Source organism: Rhipicephalus sanguineus, chromosome 9, assembly GCF_013339695.2.
Source record: "Rhipicephalus sanguineus isolate Rsan-2018 chromosome 9, BIME_Rsan_1.4, whole genome shotgun sequence".
In the NCBI taxonomy this organism is placed as follows: Eukaryota; Metazoa; Arthropoda; class Arachnida; order Ixodida; family Ixodidae; genus Rhipicephalus; species Rhipicephalus sanguineus.
The window spans coordinates 83,240,417-83,265,375 of record NC_051184.2 but is presented as its reverse complement, the minus strand read 5'-3'; the positions used below and the strand labels follow the sequence as shown (position 1 = coordinate 83,265,375).

At 47.5% G+C, this 24,959-nt stretch overlaps 2 protein-coding genes across 2 annotated transcripts; both read left to right on the top strand.

The window, feature by feature from the left end:
• The first annotated feature begins 481 nt into the window (after nucleotides 1–481).
• On the top strand, nucleotides 482–23,077 carry LOC119405695 (uncharacterized). The gene is made up of 3 exons (XM_037672536.1): nucleotides 482–661; nucleotides 22,260–22,571; nucleotides 22,637–23,077. Exons 1-3 carry the CDS (start codon nucleotides 482–484, stop codon nucleotides 23,075–23,077), a joined length of 933 nt encoding a protein of 310 aa, XP_037528464.1.
• Nucleotides 23,078–24,295: 1,218 nt separating this feature from the next.
• Nucleotides 24,296–24,706, top strand: LOC119405694 (uncharacterized). The gene has a single exon (XM_037672535.1). It carries the CDS (start codon nucleotides 24,296–24,298, stop codon nucleotides 24,704–24,706), a length of 411 nt encoding a protein of 136 aa, XP_037528463.1.
• Nucleotides 24,707–24,959: the final 253 nt, after the last annotated feature.

Below are 24,959 nucleotides of genomic sequence, written 5' to 3'. Positions count from 1 at the left end.
GATTTGATTTCACGGCTCAAGTTTTCGGCGAGCTAGGCCAAGGTATTTGAAGATACTTTATTTTTCCTATTAGCGCTATTGAAGCGCTGTGAACAGCGGGTAACACTTTTCAAAATTTCCTTTTCGCCGGTAAACATGCAATCACGGTCATTACATGGAATTCGGAAAAAGGCACGTAAAAAATTTTGTTTTGGAAGCTTATCATTAACATTTTCCTCGCGTTTGTGCGGGCAGGCGCTTGGTGAACGGCGTAACCACGGAACCGAGTCAACAGGGGGGCATCGACAACATCCCGTCCAAAATTCTAAAAAGTACAAAACTAGTCTTGTAGTGATCCAAAAGAACTGGTTGGAGAAGACGGAAAGGAGGAGGCTAGAGGAACAGGTACAAGAAGCCAGAACGAATGTAAATAAAATGGCTGAAAGCAAACTGCTTTCGTTGGAACTTTATATTTGGCGCAGCCTTTGACAGGATTCGGAAGATGTGGGTGACCTTCTACCTCACACAGTGGCACGGCGAGCCACTGATCGCAGGCTACGAGCTAGACGGCGAGAGCTTCGTTGCGGCGCCAGAAGAGATGACAACACCTGGCCGAACCAAGTCCATCGCCACCACTGCCAAAGAGCCAATCAGTGACGTCATCGCCAGAGGTACTGTGAAGGTAAATGTACCTTTTTCGGAGTTCGAAGCTTGGAAAAAGCAAAACACCATTAAGGAGCAACTGCCGAGCCATTCTGATGCAATTACAGATACGTCAAGCTGGTCGAACGTCGTTCTCAGTTCACTTGGTTGCAAACGCAGCAACTACAGCACCAGCAAGCACTCTTGGCGGTTCTGACATCAGACAGGACTCGTCACATGAAAGTAAACCCGGACATCTTTGACGGCAGTTCCGGTGTAGATTATTGGTTGAACGCATTCGAGTGTGCATGTGAGCAGAGTCATTCGCACACGGACTGCGACAAAATACGAAATATGCGAGCATGCCTTTCTGGAAATGCCAAACAATGGTTTGATTTGCGTTTTGCCCGGCACAAAGAAGATTCATGGCAGTCATGGAAGGACAGCTGTGTCAGTGCCTTCAGAAAGAATGCAGTAGAATTATGGGATAAAGCCCCCAAGCATGAACAAAACAGTGAGAACGTAGTCGACTATTTCTTCGTAAAACAACAATTGCTGTATAACGCTGATCCGAACCTTCCAGAATCATGCATCGTACCACTCATAATACAGGGAATGAAGACAGGAAGTCGAAGGCAAATGGAACTCAAGGCACCTGTAACGTCTGAGGAGCTGCTTCATGGTTTGAAGTACATTAGTTCTGACTCTACAGATGTAATCGGGTTGAAAAACCCACCACCCCAACCAAATGAAGCAGGATCCTCTAGAAAAGGTGTCTTCCCGCCCGCGAATTGCGTGACAGATCAGCCATCACATCAATTTTATGAGACTGACACATCACGTGGAGAATCGTCGCATAATTGTTTGCAGGGGCACTTAGTGGAGCGAGAGACCGTTTTTCTTGTAAGCCCAAACATTCTGTTCGCTGAGATGGTTGTCAATGGCTCCAACATTTCAGCGCTGATGGACACGGGTGCTTCAGTGAGCCTTATTAACGAGGAGATGGTACCTAAAGATGACATCTGTCCAGGAAAATCAATCAGGGTGTGTAGCTATGACGGAACTTGCAGGGAGTTCACGAAATAGACCGAGGTAGAAGTTCGCTTCAGAGGCCGATCAGTACGGGTGAAAAGCCTCGTAATGTCGGGTGTTAATTTTGATTTTCTTCTGTCCCGACCCGACATGAAACTTCTGAAAATAAACATACTGTGGAACGATGTCATAACAACTGACAATGTCGAAAGTTGCTCCCATATTAGAGGAACGCATCCTAAAATTGTGAAGTGCGCCGACGAAGTCACGTCGAAGTACGCGGAGCTCATTTCTGTTGGCATTTATCCCACAGCTACCACAGCAATCGAAGTTTCCTTCGAACTACGCGACAAAAACGTCGTAAAAAAGAAGCCATATGTCTTGACAGGAGCTTCAAGGCATGCTAGACGCGGGCATCATTCGACCATCCATGTCTTCGTTTGCGTCACCAGTTACGATCGTGCCTAAACATAATGGATCGTTCCGGTTATGCACAGGTTACAGACTCATCAACCAGCAGACATCTGTTTCTTTTCCCAATGCCAAGAATCGATGAGATAGTTGATGAGACCCGCGGGTGTGAATGGTTCTCCAGAATAGACATGTGTAAAGGATATTGGCAGGTACCTCTGAGGGAAGACACAAATAAGTTTACGGCGTTCGTTACGCCATTTGATGTGTACGAATACAACCGGCTACCTTTTGGGTGGAAGAATTCAGGTGCCTTTTTCCAGAAAATGATGAACTATGTACGGAAAGACTTTATTGGGAAGTTTTGTAATGTGTACGTCGACGACATCTTAGTTTTTTCAAGGACCAGAGACGACCATGCGATCCACCTGTCGGCAGTGCTGCAAGCGCTCAGTGACGCACAACTAAAGATTAATGCAAAGAAGAACGAGTTCTTTTGCCGGACCGTAGTATTTCTCGGCAGGCGCTTTGATGGCAAGACAAAGAGTACCAAGGAAGAAAGTGTGCAGCGGAGCAGGTCTCTTGCAAAGCCCCATGACGTTCATTCCCTTCGTGTGTTTTAGGTCTTGCAGGACACTTCAGAGCATTCATAAAAGACTACGCTAAAAAGACGAAGTGTCTCACCACCTTGACCCAGAAAGGCGTCCCGCTCATGTGGTCTGACGAATGTGAACGAGCCTATTTGGAACTGGTTACAATCATTTCTTCTGACCATGTGCTAACGCTGCCGGATTTCACGTTACCCTTCGAGCTCTACACCGATGCTTCACACTACGGAACTGGAGCTGTTCTTTACCAAAGCGCTGACAAGGAGCCCGCGTCCCGGCAACTACAAGTAATCGGTTATTTTTCGTACACGTTTACGAAAGCCCAAATTAATTACTGCACCACAGAGAAAGAAGCTCTGGCAGTTGTCATCGCCTTGAGATACTTCAGGACATACTTGGAAGGCAAATGTTTTAAATTGTTCACCGACAACCAGGCCTTGACTTATCTACTTCATCTCGCACAGCCAAAGGGGAGAATTGCACGATGGACAAGCGATATCCAACAGTACACCTTCGAGGTAGCTCATCGCCATGGACAAAATCACCAGGATGCTGATTACACCAGAATTTGCTTCCGCCATTTGGAGCCGCCATCAGGATTATCCCATCGCCTCCCTCGAGTCAGTTCAATATAATGCCGCCCTGTTCATATCATCTCAGTGCAGTAAACATGCAAGCGTCAGTCATATCAAATAATCTCTTTTGCTAACCCCTCTAGCTGCTCGCAGAACAGCCGCACGGATCAGCCTACTTCACAAATTATACTGCAACTTTTCCCATCTGCATGACACTCTGCTCATTCCGCCAACTTGTACCTCCCGTCGACTGCACAACTCAAAAAGTCTTCAACATCTTCATGGCTCAACTCACACATTAAACAAATCCTTCCTGCCGTGAGCCATTGAACATTGGAACAGTCTTCCTGAATCTGTTGTTCTAGAGCTCGACCAAGTCAAGTGCAGAGTATTGTTGTCTTCTATTTTTAACTGATCATCGCACCAGCCAGCGGTTCAATAAAGCTTCTTCTTTCCAATAAAGTTTTCTTCAGCCGACAGTGTCGGCTGAAAGCGCACTTACGGTATTTATTGGTGTTCGCGTCTTGCAACCAACCGCGTGTAATAGTTTTTACACTTTCCCAATTTACTTTACCTATACTGCTCAACATTGTCTGCTGTATACTTACTTTCACTGTTGTTCTTCCAACATTGCATTCATGACATGTCGTTATGGTATTTGTTTGCCCCCCCGCCCTTTATATATATCCGTGTATAGGCCTTTTAGGGTACTACAAATTGTGATGATGATAATGTTGTCAAAGCTGGACACATTGGGAAAGGCCGTTTGTTGCAGTAAGTTGTTACCGCAAAATACACTGGGAATGAAGTCTCATGGCTGGAAATGCATTGAGCACAATTTTGTGCATTTGGTCACATCGAAGTATAAACGTCGTGCTTGATGGCGACGTGGCGACTTTTGAGAAGCGATGATACGAAGCCTGCAAGTGAAAAGGGAGATAGATGTAGTTAGAACCTGCGTCAATAAATCGTTCATCAATAACCCTTACGTGCAATACATGAATATGTATTGCACGTATTGCACGAATATGTATTGCCGCCTCCGTACAGTTAGGGTGAAGACGGATTTTCCTTACGTTGTGCCGGCAGCTGCGCCACATTTTAGATGCGAAGTATCTTAAGGCGGAGCTCAATCCGGTGGTGGTGGTGTGCGGCGTGACCACCCTTACTGCGCATGCGCATACCCTCTCCACACACCTCCTCTCCACTTCCACTCTCCCCTTTCCCTCTCCCATACTCCTCTCCACTTCCACTCTCCCCTCCCCCTTTCCACTCTTCCTCTGAAACGCGGGCTAGACATGCCGAAATTCTCTCCTGCGCAACGCCGCGATGAGCTCGAGCGCATGCGCGTCCCCTCCCCTTCTCTCTCCTCTTCTACGCTGCCCCCTCTCGCCCGCCTGTCGACCGCGTTCCCCGCTCGCCCTGTGAGAATCAACGGCCAGGCTAGATGGAAGATATAACGCGCGTAGCGTCCCTCTTCGCGTTCCACGACGCGAGGTCGGTAGCATGCCCAACGAACGCCAACGGAACGCGATCGTGCAAGTGCTCCGGCTTCGCATCGCCTCATGGTCCCCTTTAGCGGGAGATGGTGTAATTTTCTAATGTCCATGTCTGTAAAGCTGCGATTTCGCGAATCCAGCAATCGTAGGAAAATATATCGCCACACAGCTTAAGTATTTGCACAGCGTACGTATGATGATTAATATGTCATTTTTTTGGCACCAGAGCCACTTTTGGCCAAAGAGTGCCATGATAAAGTGTAATAATGTGGCTCTGCTGTTGTTTCGCGTAGCCCTGACGGAGAACTTTGGTTGTGAAGCTCAGCAGAGGCTATGACCACAGGGCATGTCGTGAAGACGCGTGACGTGCACGCCGCGGCATCCTATAATATTTGCTGTTCGTCACCACACAGCATCGCGCACGTACGTTTTGAAGGCCCAGAGTTCCGTTTCTAACTAGCTAACACGTGCGCCATACAAGTAAATCGCAAAATGTTTGTCGTGACAACCTGCATGTTTGTTTTACCCGCGACCTCCGCAATACCCGTAGCTATCTCGGAGGCCACGGTTTTGCCTTTCGTTGTACCCTGCGAAAGCGGACACGCACGTGTCCCCCTTTGCAGTACATACAAAATGAAGAAAATGATCAAACGACCGTGTGAGGATGCGTAATAAAACAGTGCAATGCACAGGAAGTGAGAGATGAAGGGAGAATGCAACCGAAAAGGTGAATATAGCCGGAGCCATTCGTCCCTGATAAAGCGAGCTTTGTACCACTGTTCGTAAGATACAAATCTAAGTAAATTGGTCTTGTATGTACTTCATCGCTTTGGCAATACGTATATACCAGATTTTAACGCATTTAGGCGCTAAAGAACGGACAACGGAGGGCTTGATTCGAACTCGACATCATGCGATGCTCGCTTGTACTTGCGAGTTGCAGCACGCCGGAAAAACTGGAACTTCTTTTGCATTGTACCCGCAGTTCGCTTCGATGAGCTTCCTACTTTTTTGAAGAGTGGAGGGGCGGAAAAAGCTTGCCAGGTCGTTTATTTTCAGGAAACCGCGCCTCGACACCAACAACAAAAAAAGGGGGGGGGGTTCACTGGTGGCCTATGCACATTCGCTTGCGGACGGCTGTCTCTGTATTACCCAATTAGCCTGAGATCGGCTAACTTCCTCAAGCCTGAGAATGGCTTCCCTAAAGTGAGAATGGCTGTTTAACTAAAGGTATGTTATGAAACAGTCGGTCAGATGAGGTGTCGTTCATGCACAGCGTACGTACTACATGTAGATCGTGTGGAAAATTACCGCATATAAAACACGCGAAAAATGCGCTCGTGTTTAATTATATATCGCTCTTGCGCGCCAAGAATCGGACGCTCCATGGGGCAAAGAAGTCGAGCTTTGCCAAGCGAGAGGACGCACTCAATGACATGGCTCATGCAGATTTGCGGCTCAGTCGCGCTTGCATTAAGAAATGCGGTTAACGCTGAAGCTAAGCGTTCATTAGGCAATGGATATAAAGCACGAGGAAAACATATGTAAAATGCATGTCGATCATCATATCTCAAGTCAAAAGCGGTCTACGCCTTAACAATATGAAAACGCAGTCTGCCACATCTGCATAACACACCGTCAGTTTTAATGGTAGATTGTTGGGACGCAAAATATTACGGTGCATCAGCAGCGATCGCGCATACGTTTGAGCTATTTCTAGCAAAGTACGCGTAATTATTCAGTCAATATATCGGTACCGAATCTGAAACTTTTTCGGGCTTTGATGTTGTTTTGTCTCAACAATCGCCCTACCGCAGCTTTTTTTTTTTTTACACGAAAGTGTTTCATGCCGAGGTCCACCATGGCTCCACTGACGTATTGCTGGGACGGATATGACGTTGTAAAATATACACTAACAGATGGCAAACAAAAAAAGTTCCGCCACCGGCAGTCGAACCTAGGAACCCTCGCTCCGCAACGCGCAGCGCGAACCGACTCGGCCACAGAGAGCACGTTTCATCGGCACAGTAACAGCGAGCTATTTAGAGAGCCTTCACGTTCTGGCGCTTCGCCCAGCAGTGGGTCGTTCGCCCATCGCCGGCGCGGTATCGCGGAGAAAGTAGTTGCTGCGTCCTCAAAATGGCGCCTGAAGGCTGGCATTCATCACATGTGATTCTGAGTGTTAGCCCTGTACGTTGCCAGTTGTGATTCCTGTATGCATAGGTGCCAAAGGAGGTCGAATGGCATGGTGGTGATGTGGTTGCAGCGGCCTTGAATGTGCTTGCGCACATTTGTAAACAGCTCGATCATTGCGTTTACAAAGCTTTCGTAAGTAGCACACGCGCGCTACGCGTAAAAAAAATATCTGAAAAGGAGGAACATTTTTTAATACTCGAATTGTATTTTTTTTGCACGTATTTACCACTCATACAGTAACTCTCATACACGTAATACAGTGCCGTCCATGGAGGAAGGAAAAATAAGGAGAGGCCCTGACGTCACATTCGTGAAGCCTCCACATCGCAAACACCCGCATCGCCTCCTAGCGAAGGAGCCTCGAAACATTTCGCGACTTCCGTCGTGTTGTTTGCAAGCGCATGCGCGATTCGAGCCTTTTTTTTTTTTTCGCCGTGCAAGCGGCGCCGCGGCGCAGTCGAATCACGCATGCTGCTCCTTGTGTTTGTTCTTTAGGAAAGCTACGCAATGCCCAGCTGTTGCGTATCATTGCGTATACCCGGTGCAAATCGCGTGCACTGTGGAAAGTACCGGGTGACACTTTTCATGTGTCACACGTTCGCTTCATTGCTGATCACTAATGCATGGTATTTGCATGCGAAGCTCTCGGATGTGCGCTCCGTTGCTTCTTACTCATTGTGTCAACTCAAAACACACGTGAGCGTTTGTTTTTAGCGTCTGACGCACCGTACGTAACATGCGCCGAAGGCATCGTACGTTTTTAGAGGCTGTGTCGTTCAACGAAAGGGCAATAAACTTACGTTGTTGTTATCGGACTACGTGATGTATGTATTGTGCGGTGTGCGTTTGCTGCGTGCTTCTTGTTGTGTGCGTACTGGAATTACAAACTTTACGTGCACGATCGCGTATACAATACAGCGGTGTCCTCTTTTCGACGTGAAGTTACGTCAACTATAGTTTGGCGTTGCGCCGAATAGCTACTACGCTCACTCCATATACACGAACAAAGAACCGCTAATCCGGCAACAGATCGGGAAATCGGGAAGGCCTAACGCCCAGCAGAACGCGTAAGTCACTGCTAGGTTAGTTCGAATACGATGATGCAGGGGCTGACCGTTTTTGATCACGGCACGTACCGGTATTCTGTGCTCTTGCACAAAAACGCTCCACGAAGAATTTCAGCACGCAGCGCTCGGGCCTGCCACGCACGAACAGCCTGGTAAACGTCTGCTTGCAACATTTTACTGCGTGCGAACCGCACAATACACGCTGACTTTACGCCGGGACTACAAATCTGCGCAGAAGCTAATCACCGCGGAGAGCACGCCGCGGGGCGTCTGCTGTTTTGTTTGCCCCATACCGGTTTGTTTGCCCCATAAATCTGACGTCACTTCCGCCACACTTTTCGCAATGCATTGAAATACGATAGGGCCTCTCATTACTATTCCTTCCTCCATGGTGCCGTCCACCTCTGGGTAGAGCGCGCGAGCAGACTGCTTTGGTTTGGCTGACACGCTGTCGCGATTGCGAAGCCCGACCCAGTGTGCTCAGTCATGCTTAGCGGAATTGACATGCTTCAAAAATGCCTTTGTTCTAGGCTTAAGGGCGCTTGCGGCATTTCGATGACAAACAACGGCACGTGCACGAACACGTGCCCGACTCTCAGACAAATGACGGGTGCTTTCCTGCTGTTCTGAGAGGCGTGATCACATGGAAAAATAATCCCGGGTAATGCGCCCAGCCAGCAAAACACATGGTGCTTGCCAATGTTATTTCTGGTTTAATGTAACGTGCTCTGATTCGTATGTCTATTAGGCCGCGCATGCTCCTGGGCACACTACGTGAGACAGCAACCGCCACAAGGCTTCGTCCCGCCAAGCAAGGCCGGCTACTCGCGCGCTCTACGCACACGGGAACGTGACTTTACTTCGAGCAATGCAGTGACGCGGAAGCTGCAACATTTGTTTCTAAAAGGCGATAGCTTAAATTAGCCTGTTATAGGGGATAGTTGTAAATACTTTATCATTGATCGCGCTGCAGGGAACTCAAGTAAGGACGACAAGAAAACACAAACACGCAGGTTGGAGCGCGTACTAATGATTTATTTCCATACAGAGACTTCCTTATGTAAGACTAGAAAATAACAGAATAAAAAGAAGAAACGAAAAATATGGTTGATCCCCCTGTCATTGGAATCGGTACAACACGAAAGTGAAACGTGTCGTCACAGAAGTAGTTGATTGCCTTAGTGCATTGGTATACCAGAGCTTCTATAATGTCTCTGGTTGTTTGGCAGATCTAGCACCGCAATGTGGACGTACTCACGTTGACGCCTGGTGGCACATCTCAGTACCGACGACTAACGCCCATGATCAAGATTTAACCCTTCCGGTAGCTGAAGTTCTTAACATATATATGGACAACCGATATGGGGGTAAATCCCGCGCAAATATGGCATCAACAAGCACATAATAAACACTGATACTCGGTATGCACTCCTCCAAAGCGTCGTGAAACGCGAAGAGAAACGCTACGTGCGTTGTGTCTTCCCTGTAGCCTGGCAGTTAATTCTCACAAGGCGAGCGGGGAACGCGGTGCGACAGCCAGGCGTGCGACGGAGCGTTATTTTTCTGATATGGATGGACGCTATGAGCGAGGCTTGGACTGAAGCCACCCCCTCGCGATGTGTTAAACGAAATTACACTTCCATTGGAAACGCGTCGAATGGGACTGTCGCAGCAACGGCACGTTTTTTGTTTTGTTTTTCGAGCGCAGCGGCGCACCTCACCACCCCGTTATAAAGGGGACGCTCATTGCATCCATCCATCCATCCATGCAAGAACACAGTGAGAGGAAAGTGTGAACGATAAAAGGCACGTCCATGTAGCCTCCGTTATGTGTTTGGCGGAAGCTCAGTGGGCTAAACGCCCGCCAGCCATCGTCGCGGACCGGGAGGTCATGGGTTCGACTCCTGTCAACTGAACTTCTTCTTATAGTTCTTTTTTTGCCAGTTGATGGCGTTGATTTTGCTGACGTATTTCCGTGACGGAAATACCTCATGAAAATCTTGGTGGACCCCAGCATAAAAGACTTTCGTGTTAAAAGAAAGAAGCAGCACACCCCACAAGCACTTGTCATATATCAGATAAACACCTAACTATCAATAATTAGCCAATAATTATGGCTTCGGTATCGTGGCGGCCTTTGAATATTCAATTTCATTTTTGTGATAAAGCGATCGAAAAGGAGTTGACGAAGCCATTGCCGGTATGCAGATGAAAAAAAAAATCACAGCATATCCACGGAGTGAATGATGATGAGTGGGCGAAGCTGTGGAGGTTCATCGGTAAACCGTGAATCTTCCGTGAATTCTGCCCAGTACATCATCACCGACGTGAGATCGGGCGCGTTTATACTAAAGGTTCGATGAGTTATGACGACTTGCAGCGCACTTTAATTTTACATGTACGCTGTGAATTTTCATTGTTTAGAAAACCATTGCTAAGAAAACATCTGGCGTCTTTCGTTAAGCAGCTGGCGTCTTTTCGTTTTGCTTTAGAAACATCTGGCGTTCTTTCGTTTTGCTTTTACAAAACATCTGGCGTCTTTTGTTGGTTTATTTCATCAATCAACAGCGTTTTGAACAAAATTTTTATTGTTTAATCACGCACAGGAGAAATCTCAACAGGCACTACCTTGGAGGTAAAGAATGGCTGCTAATGGGAATGAGAGACAGAAGAAGTCCGCTTTTAGCCAACGCTGCGAATTTTTTATTGTTCAACAGCGCACAGGAAAAATCTCCCACCGGCACCACCTTGCAGGTCAAAGCGTAAGACTGGTTACATACTACGCTACGAGGGACGAACGGGTGCCGCTATAAGGAGCTTCGCCCCTAAAACCTCAAAAAAGTGAAGCGGGCTTCTAATCAGAGAGAACTAGGAATCATCTGTGTTTTGTTGGATGTAGTCAGGTGTGGACACACACGCTGCGCAACACTGGCGCGTAGCTCGCGCCTCGTCGTCGTCCAGCTCGACGAGACATGTCGGCGTGCTGCGCAGCATGGTCGATAAGAGACAAATCCATTACAGCGTCACGGCGGTGGGCTATGTGGCTTGGAAGGAGACTGTGCATATTGGAAAAACTACCATGGCGGATGCTGGAAAAGATAGTGGATATAGTGAGAATAATGCTGCATACGTGGGAAATCATGGTGTTTGTAGTGAAAGGAACTGGAGAGCGGTGGGAGGATGGTGTATGGGAGCTGGGTAAAGTCGAGAGGATGGTGAGCGATTTTGGGAACTAGTAGCAAGTAGTGGGTAGTGTTGAGTGACTGCGCACACAATCGCAACAATGCTGGGAAGCAGTGAAAAAGTGGGTGAGGAAATTCATGGTGTACCATGCTGTACTATGCTGGAAAAGCTGTGCCCAACACTTTGACGTGCCCAAACAGTTATATACTACAAATCAGTGGCATATCCGATGAGTATAACGTGAAAGATCATTCCAGTTTAACTGAATATAATTTTGGGTGAGTGGCTTATGCGTAATGGAGCACTCTAAAGTTCAATAGACAAGATCGAATTTGTGCTGTACTTATCGTAATGAGCTCGTTGTGAGTACCTTTTCGTTATGCCTTATTGACTGACAGGAAATAAACCAACAGTTTTTTGGTGAGTGGTAGAGCAGGTTGACGCTTTCCTTTCGAATGGTAAATTTCTTTGCAGTGCACTTATTTTTTTGATCACGGAAGAATGATCAACAATATATTGATAATTATCAGTATATGTTGCCAGGAGCTTCACGGCTTAGAATGTTGATTCGAGCACAAAAAGCAAAGAGAAATAATTATCATTGTTGCTCAGTTAATTTTTGGGCTTCTGGAATGTACCCACCCCAAACGACGTACTTCACCGCAACTTCCGAGGTAGAATTGCGGCTTGCTCACTTTTGTGATAAGGCTGAAAGTAAACATCATATACGCTAGACATATAAAGTTGCAAAAAGTTTCCGTAAAATGCATGATGCAACCGAAGCACCTTGCATGAACTCCTTCATAACCTACTCATCTACAGTTGCATAAACGGTTTGCTGCTTGAGCCGAGAAGCTGTTTGCCAGCTCTCCTCGCTGCAACTGCACTGCGAGCTCTCGTAGCACCACACATCCTTTCCTCCGATATCACAACGATGCCCACTGCTGTCTCTGAGGCAACGTTCGCCATAGACACTGTGCTAATGGTGGTAATAAAGTCACGTCCGACGCTGTCGGAAGTATTTATTTAAGCGCTGATGCTGTGGCCACTGTGGCGTCACCACTGTCGTCCTTTCACTTGTTCCTAACGTGGCAGCGTGCTGCGTACGGCGTGGTGGTTGTGGTTGTGCTGATGCGCTCAATATTTGTACATGCCTCTTGTGTATTTATTTTTGCAGTCAATTGCTTAGCCGGAACTTCTTGAATGAGTATGATGCGCGGTGCAAGGCAAACTGAGTGAGCAGCAGCCGCCAGCTTCCCAAGTAGGATTCCTTTGTTGTTGATAGACGTGATTAGTCTTGGAGTACACCGTCTTCAAATGCTTCCGCTCATCAGGGATAAATAGTTGCGGAATAGTTTCTCGACAACGCGCGCTGTGGCATGGAGAATGAAGTTCGTGCACATTGGTAACTCACAGCGTGACATTATAATTTGTTGCCATAGCATTATTTCTTCGCCCTTGTGCCGAAACAATGCACAACAAACTTTCAACTACATCTGTGAAGACACGTTTCACTTTCGTGTTATACCGATTCCTATGACAGAGGTATCAGCCATGTTTTCTTTTCTTGTCCTTCGTTCGGGGGTTTGCCCACCCTGAGCTATATAATCCAAACATTTCATGACTTCGTCAACTGTCGGTAGTAAAGACAACTTATACATTCTACCTTGGAAGATTTGCATCGTAAAATTGAGCAGCAATCGCCACCGTATCGCGAACGAGCGGGTAGACGGCGGGCACAGTAAACGGCGATCCTTGGAGGCGGACCAAGTGAGTCCTTGCCGTGACGTCACATCGGCGCGACTGTAGCGACGCCAGTGTTCGTTGTCGGGGCTAAAACTCCGTTTCAGACATCAGGTGCAAAGCTGTGGAGGCAAGTGAGACTTCTTGCAGTCAAAAAAATTGTCGAATAATTCCATCACCCGTAATATAACTTCTCTTCCGCTTTAGACTGCGTAATGAACGAGGTTGCTTTGTGCATCTGATCTAAACAAACGCCATTATACGGCTGTCAATAGGTTCTTCTGGACCGCTTGGCGTCTTTTTTCGCTTTTTGGTGTTGCATTAGGAGCACGCCGCGACGCATCACGCACGGGCTCCTGCTCAGCTCGCACGAGCGTTTATAACGACGCAAGCCAAGCGCGAGATGGTCGCACTCACACAACTTGCTGGCCGAACTTCTTGCATAGCATCCGCAGCGTTGGACCTGATGTATAAAACGAAGTACAGCGATATCTATCAAGATAGCACGTGCGCCACTACTCGCGGTCGCGCCCCTATTGTCAAAGTTCACAGGAGCTCCTCGAGTGACGCTGCTCAGCACCACAACCCCCCTTCAACTGAGTGACGCTGCTCAGCATCACAACCCCCCTCACCCAGCGGCGCCGAAAGACGGGCGGGGCGTTTCCTCTCTTCTTGACGAGCCACCTAAACCAGACCTCGCACGCGGGCAATGCCACCTAGAAAAAAATTCGGCAGATCCCACCTACCGTGGTAATCGATGTTATCCGAAGCATGCGGCGGGATGGTGACTGTGGCGTATTTTTTTACATTGCCCGAAACGTTACGAAATGACGCTGAAGATATGTGCAAAGGGTATACGTACACGTATATGTTGAAGACGCACATGTGCTATATAACCAGTTCTTTATAGTTGCGCAACGATGCTGAGAGCAACATAGGTATTAACAACACCAGGCGTGGAAACCCGATATGTAGTGCTTATGCTTGTCCGTTATGATGGAGACCGAACGCACGTCTCACGAAACCGTGCACATGTGTGGATGGGGTTCGTGAGAGTTCGCAGGTAGATGGCGGCAAGCGGAATGTCCTTGTTTTTGCAACTACTGTGCGCAACGCAGACCTCGCTGATTCCGCTGCGTGTCTGTGTGCTTTCTGTGTCTGGCGGCCGACGAAGTATGATGCAGCCTACGCTGATGTTGCTGTGTCCACGCCTCCACACCTTCAACGATGCCGCTTGCTGTGAATGACACCTTGCTCCAGGTTTCAGAAAGTGCTAATACGGCAGTCTCTGTGAGCAGAACGTCTTTTACAGCGAAAGCTGTTATGAGATCATTTCAGCGGCCGTTTTTGGCACCGTGGTTGTCCGCCGCCACCGGTGTCCGTAACCACTATCGCTCGAAAAAGGAAAAAAAACGAAACAAGAAAGAAATTCCAGGATGGAACGAGGTTCGAACCTGGGTCCTCTGCGTGGTATTCAACCACTGAGCCAGGCAGGTGCTTGGAACTGCTTTACAAAAAGACCCAATACAGGCTTCATGTCGGGAAGGAACCACATTAACATATCTAATGTAGTGTGCCAGAAGTGTAAAATAACAACCAGGCGTCCCACAAATGCGAATTTTTTAACCGGGCCTCATTCAATGGGAATTGTGCAACAAGTGGGTTGTTCAATGCTTCCAAGCAATTACAAAGGCTCTGCGATAACTCTTCATCGTCATCAGCCACAGCATCAACCAAGTGCACATAATGCCTTTCAGGTGTTTAGCGAGTACTACGGTTCTCCGCAGAATGACGTGACCGCTTCCCTACTTGACAAAAATTATGATTTAGAGCGTAGTGGGATCCTCGCAAGTGCACTTCTATTGGTTGCCAAGGAAGCCCATTGGGCTCCCGTGATCCATTCCCTCAGGGTCTCAAAAAAGTTAATTCCCTCTCTCTCGCCGTTTCTGCGGTTAACATATGTTATAAAGCGTCGTGGGACTGTTAAATAACGACCAGGCGTCACATAATATGAGTTACGTAACTAGTGGGTCGTTTAAAGCTTCCAACCCATTACAAAGGGCTCAGCCATATTTCTTCATCGTCATCAACCGTCGCATCAACAAAATGCACATAATGCCTTACAGATGGTATCTCGCTTCTCCGCAGAATAACGAATAATGTCGTGGTGGGTGCTTCCCAATTTCCCAAAAATTATTTGTGCCGTAGTGGGTACGTTGCTAATGTATTGTTTTGGTAGCCACAAGTTAGTTTATAAGGGCTCTAGAAATGCCGCTCTTCCAGCTTTCGCTGTGACTGTGCTGCGCTTTCCGCGCAGGCCTGGCGTTTATTTCTGGCGTATATCGTGCTTGTGGCGGTTCGCATTACCAGGGTAACACATTTCAATTCTATTGAGAGGTGTGCGGTAGTGATGTGCTTCACCATGACTAGGACGACAATGCCTACCGTGTATGTTGAAAATTGAAGTCGCTGTCGCACGAGGTTGCTGTTTTCGTCACGCTCGATGTACCACAATGTGCTCGTTTCCGTTAACGTGGCCGCCGCTTACGTCGATGCTCGACGTGATCGTGTACGGCTTGCTGATGCTCAGGTAAATTGAGGTCTACAGGCCGCAAATATCGCTTGCTTTCATCTTCGCCACCATGGTCAGGGCAACCCTGTGTACCTGCTCGTTCTCATAGCCAGTTATGTTATCTTATGTGGGATGACAACACGTTGTCCGCAGCGTCGAGGTGACGTGGGTTATAGCGGTCAACGTCCGCATTGATGTAGTGTAGCCGTATGCCGTCAGGGCACTTAGCGGTGGCTTCTTCGTGTGTCACAAAGCGGCCCTCAGTCCATCTGACTTCATAATCGGTCAGCATGAGGCCATCGCCCAGGCACATAAGAAATGAAGAGAACACTGCGTCATTCTGGCGGACCATGTGGACGAGTGGATCGAAGCCGAGCGTCTTCCAGGGGAGTTCTGTCTTCGGCTCCCTCACTAGCCTTCCGATTCGATGTGTATGTTCGTGTTTACTGTGTTGATTGAGACCGTAACTCACCTGTGGCACATACCCGCAAACATGGTATGTGCCAGACGTGACTGAGGGAAAGGCTTTCTGCATGCTTCGCCGCATTCACACAGCCAGCCTTCGAGCCACCGTAGCAGCCTTTGGCCTCGTTCGAAGTCCTCCCCGGTGTTCTGGCTCGCTGATCTGTTACGGGGTGTCGGTCGCGGTTCGGGCGGTAGTGTTTTTGTGATTTTTCTTTCGACTTCCAACCATTTCTGATCTTATTGTACTGAGAGTACCTGATGTCTCTCTCTTCTCCAGGTCAGAGGACTTTCCTCTGGACGGCCTCTCTTCCCACTAATGACATGCCTATAGAGGCTTTTTTGCGCAGTGGTATCCACAGCGTTCCTGTTGCTCTAGTGCCGACCAATGGGGGATTAATCCGAGTGAAGAATCCGAAGGTCATTCAGGAGGAACTGCGGAAAGCAACCTCACACTACCAGAGTATCACCGATGTTCGACAGTTTGGCAGGGGTGGTATTCTGTGTTGCTCGCCGGACCAAGCCTGTGTATCCGACCTGTTAAAGTGCACATCGTTTGCATCCCATCCGGTGAGCCCATTTATTCCTGCTCATCTCGCTTGCGTTAAAGGCTTAGTTCGTGGAGTTGACTCGAGCCTGTGCGCTTCAGAGGTCTTGGAAATGTTTTCTGCTGCCGGGGCCATATCAGTGTATCGATGTTCAAGAGTATCTGACAATCAAAGAGTCCCCACAGAATCAGTCATTGTGACATTTGCCGGCATAAATAGGCCTACAGAGATTAAGGCGTGACCCTTAATATATAGAGTTGAGGCACTTGCTCCCCGTCCACTGCAATGCGTTCAGTGTTGGCGATATGGTCACTCCATTAAGGGATGCCGATCATCTCCTCGATGCCGCATATGCGGAGAAGACCATGACACTAAAACATGTGCTTCTCAGAGCGAAAGATGCTGTCTGTGTCAAGGTTCCCACCCAGCCGATCATTCAAACTGCCTAGCGAGAGCTCAAGAGCTTCAAATTTTAGAAATTATAGAAAGCAAGCGATGCTCACGCCGCGAAGCTCGAGCTATAGTATTAGAGAGATCCTGCGGATATGCTGAAGCTGCTGCTCGTCATTCGCAAGCCATGGATACAACTATAGGCGAGGTTGTAGCCGCTGCGGTTGAGAAGGCAATGTCGAAAGTACTGAGCGCACTTTTTGAAAATCTTTCAGAGACAATTGGACAAGTTATGACAGATCATATGACACAAATCTTGAAAGTTGCAGGGCGCACTGCACTTCATACAGGCGTCATGCCCAACCATGAGGAACTAACAGAGGATCCTGTGATAGAAACCGTATCTGGCGCTTCTGATGACAATGAGACTACAACATCTCGTTTCGAACAGGAGGGTGGTAGTATCTCAGAGACCACGTCCGAAAGCTTAGAAAGTATGGATTTGGACATTAGAGCCACTAAGCGTCGAGCTGCCCCTTACTCCCCGAAATCCGTTCTCTTACATAGACTGAAAACAAAAAAATGTCAAGATCACAGTCCATCGAAGAAGGAAGATTTCTTAAAAGACAGCATTCTCCAGAAAGCTGTTGAAATTGCTGGTTTACAGTCAACATAGGTTCATTAAAAGTACTACAGTGGAATTGCCGATCAATTTTTTCCGCAGCAACTGATTTGTTACACCTTTGTGCAGAACTTTCTCCAGATTTAGTTCTATTGCAAGAAACCTGGCTTTCTACAGAAAAAAGTTTCAATCTAAATAACTACCATTGCTTTCGTTTGGATCGCCCTTCTTGTCGAGGGGGCTTAGCGTGTTTTATCTCTAAAAACATCTGTCATAAAGCGAAGATTACCCACCATTTCATATCTACAGAAAGTGAAATATTGGCAGTAGACGTAAATATTCCTGGCTGGACACCGTTTTCCATAGTCAATGTATATTTTCCTGCAGGCGTTACGAGTACTAATTCTCTGGATTCCGCACTAGCAGCATGCAGAAAGAACATAATAATAGCAGGAGATTTTAACTCTCACCACATATCGTGGGGTTACCGATCCGATGCCGGTGGTAAACGGCTGCTAGAATGGTCCAGCTTGAATGGTCTTCAGTGTGTGAATTCCAGAACCCCTACTTATGTATCTGGCCTATCACGTTCTGTCATAGACCTGACCTTTTCAAGCTCCGGTTGCATCATTTCGTCTTGGTCTGCCATCACTTCGGCCACAAACAGTGATCACCAACCAATATTTTTTGAAATAGCGTGCCCACTTACGTCATTAAGCAAATGTGTTCGCAATTATGTCAATTACAACAAATTCAAAGATTCATTACGGTCACTCTTAAACAAGCAAACAGGACTAAGTGACCAAGTAAAGGCACTTAAGTTCTGTCAACTATTAGGAGATAGTATGAAAAAAGCTCAATTCAGTGTGCAGTCAACTAAAGGCGGCGCTCATGCGCCATGGTGGAATCCTGAATGTGATCGCGACTACAGACACTGGTTGTAAATTACTTTACAACCAGTGTCCACGTAACTGGAAAGATTATAAATATGCTGCTGCTACATTTAAACAGACTATTAGCAAAGCCAAAGAAGATTATAACTCCAAACGATACAGGTATATGTCAGAGACAAAAAATAAGAAAGCATTATTTAGGTTTCTGAGACACAAAAAGATTGTTCCCCCACCAATAAATTTAGAATCAGCTTGTTTATCAGCCGTAGAATTGGTTCAGTCACTGGAAACAGTTGCGAAAGGATTGGAGTGTCGCTTCACATCGGTGTTACCCTACCATTTGTCTGTTACAGAAAAAGCCAACGAATATAAGGCAGCGACCTTAGAAGAAATAACGGAAGTAGTAAAGTCACTGCCAGGCTCAGCACCGAGCCCAGATAATATAACTGCAGCCATGATAAAAATTATGTTTCATTTATCTCCCATCGATCTCTGTAACTTTCTAAATTTTTCTATAGAAAATGCCTGGATTCACCCAGAGTGGAAAGTTGCCAAAGTAGTACCGCTGCTTAAAAAACAGGGCGCTGGTTATGCAATAGATAACATTCGGCCTATTTCCCTCACGTCGAACCTCGTAAAACTAATAGAGCGATTGTTATATAGACATCTTGAAGAATGGATTGAAGCAAAACATATACTGAATGAATCGCAAATTGGATTCCGCCCTGGACGCTCTATTTGGTGTGCCCATGTTCATTTGGAAAGTAGAATTAAACTTGCTCGGCACAAAAAACAGTATGCCGCCCTAGTGACCTTAGATATTGCGAAGGCATATGACAGCGTAGAACACGCCATCTTGATTAGTAGACTCCGAAGTGTAAATGTTCCTGAATATATAATTGCATGGATACAAAATTTTCTAAGTGGACGCACATTTTATTGCTCGCAGAATGGGTTATCTTCTCAAAAATACAAACAAACAAGGGGAGTTCCTCAAGGGTCAGTTCTCTCGCCCATTTTATTCAACATATTACTAAGTTCGTATCCGTCGCGTAACGACGTGCAAGTGTATGTATACGCGGATGATATTGCATTCTTTGCATCCTCTAGTGATATACATTCGCTGTACAACATTCTACAGTCATATTTGAATGAGATCGAAATATGGCTTAATGACCTGAATTTGTCTCTGAATGTTAACAAAAGTGCTCTTCTTGCTTTTCCATTGACTTTCCCCGTGCATATCGCACTTATGTACGGCCAGGCCTTTATTCCGCAGGTCGATTCATTAAAATATTTGGGCATAATATACACGCCTAATCTTAATTGGAGCTCGCACATTGAGTACATTGCAGCTAAAGGTTTACGTGCAATTGGATTATTAAGACGAATCAGCAGCACTCGTTTTGGAATGCGTAAAAAAACATTGTTAATGATCTATTGCATGTATGTACGTCCAATATTACAGTTTGGATGCATTTTGTTCTGTGGGGGACCTGCTTATAAATTACGCCCTCTTCTAACTATAGAACGTGAGGCGTTACGTTTATGTCTCGGACTTCCAAAATTTGTAGCTAATAATATACTTTACCATGAAACAAACCTGCCATGTCTTCAAACTAGGTTTAGAATTTTAACAGTTCAAACATTTCTAAACATATATGCCTCCCAACACAGACGCCCCCAATATGTATTTCTTAGAGAGCCGTCCACATTTTTTGAAAGTGAATGGTCCTGACTACATCGCCCTCAAATAATTTTCATGCAAAAGCTCCTGGAGCCATTACAAGTGACATTTAGTGAGATAATCTACCCAAACGCACTCAAACGCACTGCAGTAATAGAATATGACGACATATTTCCAAAAAATGCTAAGTTATTGCCCATTAGATATTTAAATGGGTTGTTGGAAGACCACCTTAAAAACGTACGGATAAATTCAGTAATAGCCACAGATGCTTCTGTTACTGATGAGAAGGCAGGGGTGGGAATTTATTCAGCAGCACTAAATTGGTCATTTTCCCTCCGTTTGCCCGACTTCACACCAATATTCCAGGCAGAATTAATCGCAATTATTCTTGCTCTGCGGAAACTCCCAGCACATATCTCTTCAGCAGTTATATTAACGGATTCCTTGTCTGTGTGTACGGCATTAACAGTGCCACAGCCATCGAGCTGCCTAACAGAATTTTACTCATATATGCCCAATCACGTACGGTACGTCCGGTTGGTTTGGGTACCAGGCCACACTGGACTGATATTAAATGAAGCGGCGGACACTCTGGCGGCAGCATCCCTTAAAGGACCGGTCATAAATGTTCTGAGGCCGTCTTCTAATAACACGATCGCACGATTCCGAAATTTTTGTCTGCAAGAGGAACGCACTAAATCTTCCGTCCTAAACAATACATATTTTCAGCACCTAAGGTTTTCGTGGAATAGCACATGGTGTAGTACAAGGCAATTGGAAGTAACGTTAACTAGACTGCAATGCAGAATACCGTCACTAAATTTTTATTTACACAGGCCTGGTTTCGTTCCTTACCCTAACTGTAATTATTGTAATCAAGCGGAAACAATAGAGCACTACTTCACAGAATGTCGAAGATACCAAAACATAAGGCAAAGACTTCTAAAACCTCCTTTTCAAGAACTTGGCCTTGAGCTTTCCACATCAGCATTACTCTCCCTGGGGGCGTCGGCACTAGGGCAATGCAACAGGGGCATATATGATGCCATATTCATTTATATTAAAGAAACAAAGAGACTGCCATGTTAATATTATAAGTAGAAATATATCTTTTCATTCCCTTACTTAAATTTCTGTAATTGCTTATTTATTTAATTTTATTATTTAACAATCGTTTAATTAACGTTTCATTAAAGAAAAAAAAAACCAAAATTGCCAAAAAAAATTTTTTCTTTACTATAAATTATATTTTTCGCATATTCATTTTAACTTATTTTTTCACAACGTCTACTGCCGCACGCTTCGTGGCCGATCCCCCGTAGTGGGTTGGGCTATTCCCCCAAGGAACCAACCAACCAACCAACCAACCAACCAACCGATATTACGTTTGCATGGGCTGTTTTTCGAAACCAGTTTATAGACCAGGCGTGGCTAAGTGGTAAAATACCTGATTGCTACGCAGAATGCTTGGGTTCGATTCGTGCTGGGATGATTATTTCTACTCTTTCCTTTGGTAGGTTCAACGGTGCCACTGTCGGTTTTTCTGAACGCTCTGGCATTTAAATCGCGAATGTCTCTTCTCGCCGTTCCTGGGCACATATAAAATCTCAATCACCTGTGGCGCATACCCGTATACCACGGCCCGAAGCATATGGGTATGTGCCACACATGTCTGGAGGAAAGGGTTTGACGACGTACGTAACATGGTTGTCACGATATTGATGTCATGACCCGACAGTCCTCTTGCCCTCTTACCTCTTCTGCCTCTTACCCTCTTACTCTTTTCCTCTTACCCTCTTATGCCATCACCCGTAATCCTTGTTGAGTTTACCGCAGCAAAACGTTGGCGGGAAACGCCATGCCGCGCACAAGACGCGCGAAGAAGCGGGCGTAAGGCGGGGCTGCTCGAGATCATGCAATAAAAGAAAGAAGTGTTCCACCAGGGCAACACAAGTGTCGGCCTCTTCTCTGTGGCTGCGTTATTGGTGCCGAAAACCCGGGAGAAGGCCGACATCCTACGTACAGTACCGAGGATGGACAAGCTACGTAGGCATCGAGGCGCCCTTCGCGGTGCCACTACCCGACGCCTGTCCGAGGCCACCGAGATCCTCCTGCAAGGTACAGTACCGTCTTCCGCCGACTTGCAGGAACTCATCGACGGGCTTCGCGACAAAGACACAGCTCTTGCCCAACTGGACAAGCAGATCGCCGACGCTCTTGACGGTGAGGAGTTCGACGAGGAAAATATGGGCGCTCTGGATTACCATGAGAAGATCGTGAAATCCATCAGCAGGCTTCGGTCCGCGATGAACACGCGTGCAGCGGTTGGTTCTACCGTCACCGAAAGCAACCAGCCGTGGCATGCGGGTACAATTGACGGAGCCAGCAGCTCCATAGGAGCTGCCCACTCGGAGGCTATCGGCCAAGACCTCGCCGATCCACTAGACCACGACCACCGGGTTTGCGAGTCGCCTTGCCGAAACTTCAAGTGTCCGTATTCAGCGGCGAGAGCCGTGAGTGGCAGGGGTTCTGGGAGCGCTACGAGGCGACCATTCACACGCAACCCGATCTCACCGGTATCGAGAAGTTCAAGTACTTGAACACGTACTTGGCGGGCGCTGCGAAGCGGGCCATTGAAGGAATAAGCCTTACAGAAGCGAACTACAACATCGCCGTCAAGCTGTTCACCGAAAGGTTCGGGCGAAAGGATCTTCTCATCGACGACCACATCGACAGCCTCCTTGCCATCGAACCAATCGAGACATCGTCGCAAGTAGCAAGGCTGCGTGACCTGTACGAGCAAATACAGTTCAGGACCAGCTGTTTGGAAAGTATTGGCTTGCCGTCTTCAGAGTACGCGGTTGTTTTGCACCGGGTGTTGATGCGCCCATTGCCACAGGATCTGGCGATCCAGTACCGAAAGCGCACAAAGACCGGCACAGACGCCGCGGACTCTCCAGTCTAATCGAGAGACGAGCAAGTCAAGGCAATCTTGAAGTTCCTTCAAGTGGAAGTCGAAAGTAGAGAGGAGAGTCGAGCGTCACGCGAGAAGGCCACTTCAGGGAGACCGTGCAAGGCTGCGGACACCTCATCACCGCCACATCTACCGCCCGCCCTAGCCCTGACAGTACGGTCATCATCGCCAGGTGCCACTTCAAGGCCTGCACAGACAATATGTCCCCTCTGCGGCATCTCAGGCCACTTGACGCGTGATTACCGGACCCCGTTATCCGCAGAAGAAAAGCACCAGCGCCTCTCCAGCAATAGCTGCTGCTTCAGGTGCGGGAAGCAAGGGCACGTTGCTCGCAGTTGCCGAACCGCAGCCTGGCTTAAGTGCGACCGACGCTCAGGACGCCATATTTCTGCTCTGTGCGACATCTGGGGTCGACGAGGATCCGATAGTCCACAATTGACTGGAGTTGAAACCCGAGAGGCGGCCACACAGCGAGAAAAGCACGTAACAACGGCTCCTGCTAGCAGCACGCGTTCGTCGTCGGTGTTGCTGCAAACAGCCACAGTGTGGTCAGCCAGAACCTGTGGCTTTGTGCCAGTGCGACTGCTGCTTGACAGAGGCAGGCAACGTTCATCCGAAAAGACTTGTCGCAGCAGCTTTACCAGTGTCGAAGGGTGAATTACATTACCAGTGCCGAAGGGTGAACGTCACGCTCTGTGGACGTATTGAGCCGATCGTCGTCGATGTTCGAGCTCTGGAGGTGCCAGATGTCTGCACCGTAAAGGGTCCAGCTTTAGAGCCAAATGTTATCAATATGATGCATAACCGCAATCTGAACTTTGCTGACGAAGTTCAAGGGGACCACTCTCGAGACTCTACGATAAGCGTTTTGATTGGTTCAGACCACTACTGGAGGGTAGTGACCGGACGCGTCGAGCGCTTCACCGACAATCTCTGTGCAGTTGAGGCAATATTTGGCTGGCTCATTCAAGGGATGTGCGCTAACGTCTACCATTCTTCGACACCGCGTAACATCAGTGCAACTGCCTTGTTCCTGGCTTGTTCCGACGACTGGCGCAGTGAAGTCCGACCTCCACATGTATCAGACGTGTGGCGCTTGTGGCGCTCGGTATAACTGACGGACAAGACGACGACGTCAGCCAGCACCCAGCGCTCGTCCACTTTCTTAGCGCAATACACAAGAGCGCAGGGCGCTACGTAATACCGCTCATGATCAAGACGCCAGGTCTCATGTCTTGTACTAACCGAAGTGTGGCTGAAACCAGCCTCAAGCGTCAGCTTCAGCGGTTCGAGCATCACCCAGAAGTTCTGAAGGAGTACCATGCCACCATCAGCGAGTACTTCAAAGAAGGCCATGCGGAAAGAGTAGTGCCGTCGGCACCCCTTGGACAGACCGTCTACTACCTGCCTCACCATGCGGTAGTCCGACGTGGGGCCGTGACAACAAAGGTTGGCGTTGTGTTCGATGCATCATCGCATGAATACGGTGAACCGTCTTTGAACCACATGCTCGATAAAGGCATCAAGCTGGGTCCTGAACTCCTGCAGCTACTCTTGCAGTTTAGGAGCAGCAAATTCGTTCTCACCGCGGATATCCGAAAGGCCTTCCTCCAGATATAGATCCGATTGGAAGACAGAGACGCTCTTCGCTTCTTGTGGATCGACCAATTACCGACACATGAGCATTCCGTCCCAACAATCATCGAGTGGCGCGTGACCCGGGTCCCTTTCGGAGCGTCTTCTAGCCCGTTCTTGTTGTCAGCAACCCTACAGCACCACCTCGAAACATGGAAGACGAAGCACCCGGACATCGTCGCCCGCCTGCAAGGGTTATTCTACGTGGATGACTTAGTCATCGGCGCGTCTTCCTAAG

Bases quoted from the DNA above. Each gene is read 5' to 3' on its own strand.
- LOC119405695 (XM_037672536.1), top strand. From the start codon at position 482: ATGTGGGTGACCTTCTACCTCACACAGTGGCACGGCGAGCCACTGATC. The intron at 662-22,259 runs GTAAATGTACCT...GCCGACTTGCAG, and splicing joins TCGCCAGAGGTACTGTGAAG to GAACTCATCGACGGGCTTCG. The intron at 22,572-22,636 runs GTTTGCGAGTCG...CGTGAGTGGCAG, and splicing joins CACTAGACCACGACCACCGG to GGGTTCTGGGAGCGCTACGA.
- LOC119405694 (XM_037672535.1), top strand. From the start codon at position 24,296: ATGATCAAGACGCCAGGTCTCATGTCTTGTACTAACCGAAGTGTGGCT.